Source organism: Pomacea canaliculata, linkage group LG11 (assembly GCF_003073045.1).
Source record: "Pomacea canaliculata isolate SZHN2017 linkage group LG11, ASM307304v1, whole genome shotgun sequence".
Taxonomy (NCBI): Eukaryota; Metazoa; Mollusca; class Gastropoda; order Architaenioglossa; family Ampullariidae; genus Pomacea; species Pomacea canaliculata.
The window spans coordinates 4,098,883-4,104,882 of NC_037600.1; the positions used below are offsets into that span (position 1 = coordinate 4,098,883).

The window sequence follows — 6,000 nt, forward strand, 5'->3', positions numbered from 1 at the left end:
CATCTTATTTTAAATGGTGCATCAGGGTATTAAAAACAATATACAAAATAGTAATAACTAAAAATTTGACCAAGCTTTTACACCACTGATTAAAACGTACAGTTCTGTAATGTATAAGGAACTAAAAGCGCTTGAACTCCCTGAAGACTTTGGGTAGACAAAAGAAGCATTCAAAGGAGGAAAGATTCATTTCTACCCAAGGTGGAGAAGGGGTGAAAGAGCGATGGATGGGAAGAGGGATGTATATCTTGGAGGTAAGGGAGCACTATTTTCAAAAGTGTGGTGTGATGATGCTGCCTAGTATGGCACAATGTTTCTCATAGGAGGGCAACAATTTAAAACCGACAATAGAAACAAGAGGTCAGGGACTATCTCATGTTACTGTCTGCAAAATTTCATTCAACATCTTGTTAATTATAAACATTAGTGTATTGTATGCAATTGCTTCAAGGACACAGCTGTGTAATGAAATGAGACAAATTCAAATATCTGAAAGGGCTGTATGTATAAATACTATGTAAACAGTCGTGTTTTAGTAACAAGAGGCCATCTGATTTTGAATCTGCTATTGAGAGCAATGACCAGATAACATATGCATTCACATGCTGATGAATCATAAATCCCCCAAGGGTCAGAGAGAATGTTATTTACTACCTACTTGATATATAAACCCAATTGCCACGAATGTTCATCTAAATGTCTTATTTGCTAACATAACCAATTTTGTTGCATTTTATGATCACAACCCTTTTTAAGAAATTACATGCACTACAGCTGCATAATAAAAATAATTTAACAAAGTTCATAAAACTATTTTTAAATGTTTGTAAAGGACACAGATTATAACATTATTAGGGAACATCATTTTAAGCCGTTTAATTAATTTAATTTTACTATAATTAGTTGTTTAATTGGCTGGCAATATAACAGAACATAAAAAGAAAGACTTAATGATCGTAATAGAATTTGTATGGTACCTTTTCACTTCATGAATAAATTGCATCATTGTTCCAATTACTTTGAAATGTTTCTAACCACTAGGTTTTAAATTTCTTGAGCTAAGCATAATTAAAATTGTTGATAATTTGTAAAAATAATCCTTAATTGCAAAATTTAAGCAATCTCATTTAAGGGAAAATAAAATACATATTCTGATGTTGTAAAATGTTCTGCTTATAGTGTGCAGCCCTCTCAAACAAAAAATTGTCATACATATTTAAATGTCATTTAAATGATATGAAATTATAACATATATCTATTTCAGCTAAACTGATTTTCCTTTACAGTAATTGTGTACATTTTGTCATCTTAGTTTAAAGAACATTTCCTTCAGGGGGGAAAAAACCCCAAGGCATCAAAAATGTGGACTGTCGGAATGATTGACAACTTCCCCCCTTACCCTTCAAACATCGCCACTCAACTGTAAGTTTCTTTACCTTTTTTACCCCCTCCCAATATTATTTATGTGATGCACCTGTTCGCGCCGACCTTAAGCCGCTCATAAACTGTGGTCGTCATTCGTTTGAGTTTGAATAAATAGAGAAATAAATTGATTTTGTCAAAAGAGACAAGTCTGGTTTATGTTCAGAGTTAACAGCAACGAAAATCGATAGCATGCCCTGTCGGTGAACAATCTCCCGGAAAAAAGAAAAAAGCGTTTACTCCAACTTCTATGCTCGGTGCGGGCTCCACTGTGTTTCATTTATATAAAAAAAATGACTGAAAGTTTTCGTGCTGACATAAACACATCTAGTCGGCGTGCGACAGGGTGACAAACAAACGAGTCACACTTACAATGGGGATCGAAATGGAAGGTGAGATCTAATTGTGACAGTCATGATGAGTGCGATGGACGAAAGTGGAGAGAATGTGTATGTACATACCAATATCAAGCGCCAAGGTAAACTCCCACTGCGATGTAAGCAAAAGCAACACAAGCAGACTCGGAGAGACTTTGTAAGGTAGTAATCCGCAGGGCATTAAAATCCTTGGCCAGCGACACTCTCTTCCATTCTTCGAAGCCATTTTTATGGTTTCCTCCACAGAAGAGCTAATCCTTGAGGTAAAACGCAGACGACAATCAATAACAATGACAAGCGACCGTGTGATTCACAGGCAGGATGGGCCGCCAGCCCCTCACATCACTGACTGAGCGGCGACCGTGAATCGAAGTGAAAACTTGTGGCAGGAAGATGTCAATGCTGACAATTTCGACGCACGTTCGAAGGGCAGTAAATCCATGGCGGAAACGTTTACAGTGTGTAGTGTGGGCTTCGAGATTCCTTCATGTACAGACAAGATTCCCTGAGGAAATATACCACGATGAGTAGCTTCCAGAGTGTCGTCAGCGCTTCAGGATGAGAGAGAAAAAAAATATTCTAACGACCAGTTCTGATTCCAGCACACAAGTATCCAAACAGAAACAATAGCGTCGGGGAAAAAAAAAAGGATCCACGAAAGCTCAGCTGTTAAGGTGAGGCAGTCTGTCTAAAACTGAACTTTTGTTGTCAGCAGAGGGGGTTGCCAAAAGCACAGCTAAATACTTCCAAGCGTTGTTGTTGTAAACAATACAACGTTAAGAGAATTTCGGAAATAATAATCCTTCCCTAAAAAAAAAAAAATTCTCTCGTACACTTGATTGGGTTAAAAAAATCTTATTCCAATGATTCTTCAGTGTCCAAGCATCAGCAATCACAAAGCACCGAACTCAACAGCTCCGTCGTGAGCACACCGCGGTTCACACCGCTATTGTCGTGGTGGGCGACACTCGATCATGTGTCTTCTTTCTTTGTCGCAGTCGAGGGCAAAGCAAAGACATGTCTGCGAATCTCCTACGCTGATGTCGTTCCAGGGACCATAGGTATGCACACACTCCTCCTCCACTCCAGCCGTGACGCCGACGACGAGGCAGTTGAGAAAAGGTTCGAACTTACGCCACCACCACCATCATCACCGTTGGCAGTCGTCACGCTAAAAGCGTGCCCTGTTCTCGCCCACTGCTGGGTGATGCGCCGGCACACAGGTCCCTCTGTTCGGGAGTGAATGAGGAAAGCCGCTGCTACCAAGATCTCACACACACACAACGTGCTGCGCTGACTGCTTCGCTCAAACTTTGCTTTCCCTCCCCCCTCTCTCTCTCTTCCACAGCGGCAGAGACAGACAACGCACAGCGGCTCACAGTGCTGCGAGCGTGCGACCAGAGACCGCAGAACAAGAGACCCGGCAGCCGTCACTTTTGCTTCTCTCTCTCTCCTTTCTCTCTTCTTCGGTTCTTGCATTCAGAGCTCCGCTCTCAGTCCACAGACCCACACAGCGCGCATGTCCAAAGCTAGCTTCCCTGCTGCTTTCCCCATCCTCTCCTCCCCTCTAAGCTAGCATGGGACGAGTCAACGATCCCCGCTTGCAGCAGCTTAATCATCAGCGATGGAGGCTTGTTCATTATTGATGGCAGGGGGAGAGAGGGTAGGATCAAGACTTCACAAAGCGTGCGCGGCCATGCGATCGACAGATACCGCGGAAGACTTGCAGAAGAATCTGCTACAAGAACAAGGCTGTGGCAGCGCGGAGCACAATGCCAGACCGTGCCAAAGCCTACTGCAAGTCCCAAAACGCCTCCGAACCGGGTGCTCTCCACGATGACAAACGATAGGGTACTTGCTGACAGCCCAGGGTGAACAGCTCACAAACTGCAATTTTCCCGATCCTGACTTTGCAGATATCAGTTTTCGCTGCGCAATTCAGTTTTGTTATCATTTTATTATTTTTTTGACGGAACATTTTGCTGTGTCTGATCTTTCAGTGCCAGTATATTGTGTTGTTGTGTGCTGGTTGGAGAACCAACGGTGGAAAGATTATGGTTTTGACGAAGTTGCTAAATTGACGGTGCTGTACCTGTGAGAAGTTCACCATTACGGGATTCGAGTCCCAGGGGTTTGTGTTTCGAACTTACAACGCATCAGACTCGACGAAGTTAACATGAAGGCGACTGTGAGGTTTTTTCTTTTGCCCTTTTCATTTTTTTAAATAAAAAAAATTGATCTCATTCCATTGCTGCGACCAGTTTTCTTACATCCGAAACCGCTTTGATCTGATCAAACATGATGACTGGTGAAGGTTTTGTTTTGGACACGTTTGCATACCATCATGTCTGAGTTTTTCCTCTAACGTCAATGCCCGCATGACAAATGAGTGTTGAACAACAGATCAACAAAACGGTCGGCGATGATAGTAAAGGAGAGGAGAATGCCGGGGTGAAGGAGTGGGGGAAGAGGAACGGGGGTAGGAGAATGTGGGAGATAGGGATGAGACAGTGCTGCACGCGGCGCAAAGTTTCGAACGGCAACTTTGTCAACTTGTTATTTATCTTCGTTAGCTCTCGGAGGCGTGCGAGCGTGCCTCCCTTAAAGGGCCCGACAACCTGTAAGTAAAATTTGTGCATGTATGCTGGGGGAAAGCGAGACGGGTGGAATAGGCGCGTGCCCTCCGCCTGCGCGCCTGTAGGTGTCGGGTCAAGGCCACGCGTCTTGCCCTCGCCAGACAGTTCACGGTCGTGTCCAATCGTAAGCAGCCTCGCCTCCGCGGATGCAGCCCTCATCTTTCGTACCAACCAAACATCATCCGCCATACAGATTCTTTAGGGGTTAGAGGTGCGGCCGGGTCCCTGTTACGCAGGGAGGCGGACACGGACAAATTAATACGAGGTGTAAATAATTTGCAACGACTTCTAATTTCAGTCATTCGCTGGGGCGAGGGTCTAATCACCTCACGTGAGCTTGACAGAGTGCCGAAAAGGAGTTAGTCGACAGCCTCTCTCATATTTCGTGCCGTGGTGAGGAGAGATGGATTTACAGGGTCAATAATTGTAGACTCGACACAAATGTGGCCTACTTTCTGCTAGGCGATGACATATGTATTTCCTATTATCAGAGTCTTTCAAAAACACTTATAAAATCTTAATTATGGACGCAATCGGGTTTGAATTCTGGACGGAAGAAAAACAGCAACGAAGACATAATTAGACAGTATAGCAACAAGGACTGCCAACCAATACATTGTTTTGACGCTCGTCTTCTCGAAAGTGCAGTGCAGTCAGCCGTCCACTCATATGGATCCATGATGGATGGGATTCTTTGATTAAACTAAAGTGTGTGTGTGTGTATTATTTATTCGATTATACGAAAACAGATTTTCTGCTCAAACAGGGTTTGAATCTGAATGTCTGCATCATTCCGCTAATCTTTTGCGTGTATCATGCCTATGACTCTTATGTTGTCAGCTGTTTGTGCTTTGTACTTGTTTGATTGGTCGTTTATTTTTAAAATTAATTTATTTGTCATCACATTTATTTTAAAGAGAAACTTGTAGTGCTTTTTGATCAAGACACTGAAGGGATTTTGTAGGTGGCAGAATACCTGAAGGTGATCAGGACCCCCCTCCCATCATCGATGCAAATCTGCTGACTTGAAATACCCTGTACTCATGCCTGTGCCCATTATGCGTCTACATTTACTCGCATTTATTTGTTTTCACTATTTAGTTGGTTCTGCACACTTCCGGGAGCCGGTGGGGAGTGTTTCTGAAACTCGCGGCATGCCTGACAGGTGGGTTTTCTCCTCTTCCCTCTCCCCTCTCTCACCTGTATTGACACAGCATTTTACAGTGACCAGTCGTTGGGTGGGCATGGTGAGATGCCGCAATGGTATAGGCGCGCCAGCCAGACATATTTTGTGCTCCTTTCAGTAGGTCTTCTGTCTGGCTGCCTGCCTATCCACTCAGCCACGACTGCTGTTTGCCATGTCGACCTCACATCCCCCGGAGGACAGTCTTGTACTGTATGTGATGTCGAGCGAAATGGCCGAACCCAAGCCCGTTTTCGCCGCTTGGTACCGATCAGGACTGTGGACTGCCATCCTTTGAGAGAGTCACTCCCAGGTACTTAAAACTCTTTGCCTCCTCAAGTTGCACGCCTCTGCTCTTACCTGTCCGACAGTGTTCACCATT

At 43.8% G+C, this 6,000-nt stretch overlaps 1 protein-coding gene across 2 annotated transcripts in view; it reads right to left on the bottom strand.

Annotated features, from left to right (window-relative positions):
• Positions 1 to 2,804, bottom strand: part of LOC112574786 (discoidin domain-containing receptor 2-like) — a 165,805-nt gene extending 163,001 nt beyond the window's left edge. For both annotated transcript variants that reach the window (XM_025256066.1, XM_025256065.1), the window contains exon 1: positions 1,884 to 2,804. In XM_025256066.1, the coding sequence (XP_025111851.1) occupies positions 1,884 to 2,025 (142 nt within the window). In that variant the 5' untranslated portion in view covers positions 2,026 to 2,804. The remainder of the gene's footprint in view (positions 1 to 1,883) is intronic.
• Between the last annotated feature and the right edge of the window lie 3,196 nt (positions 2,805 to 6,000).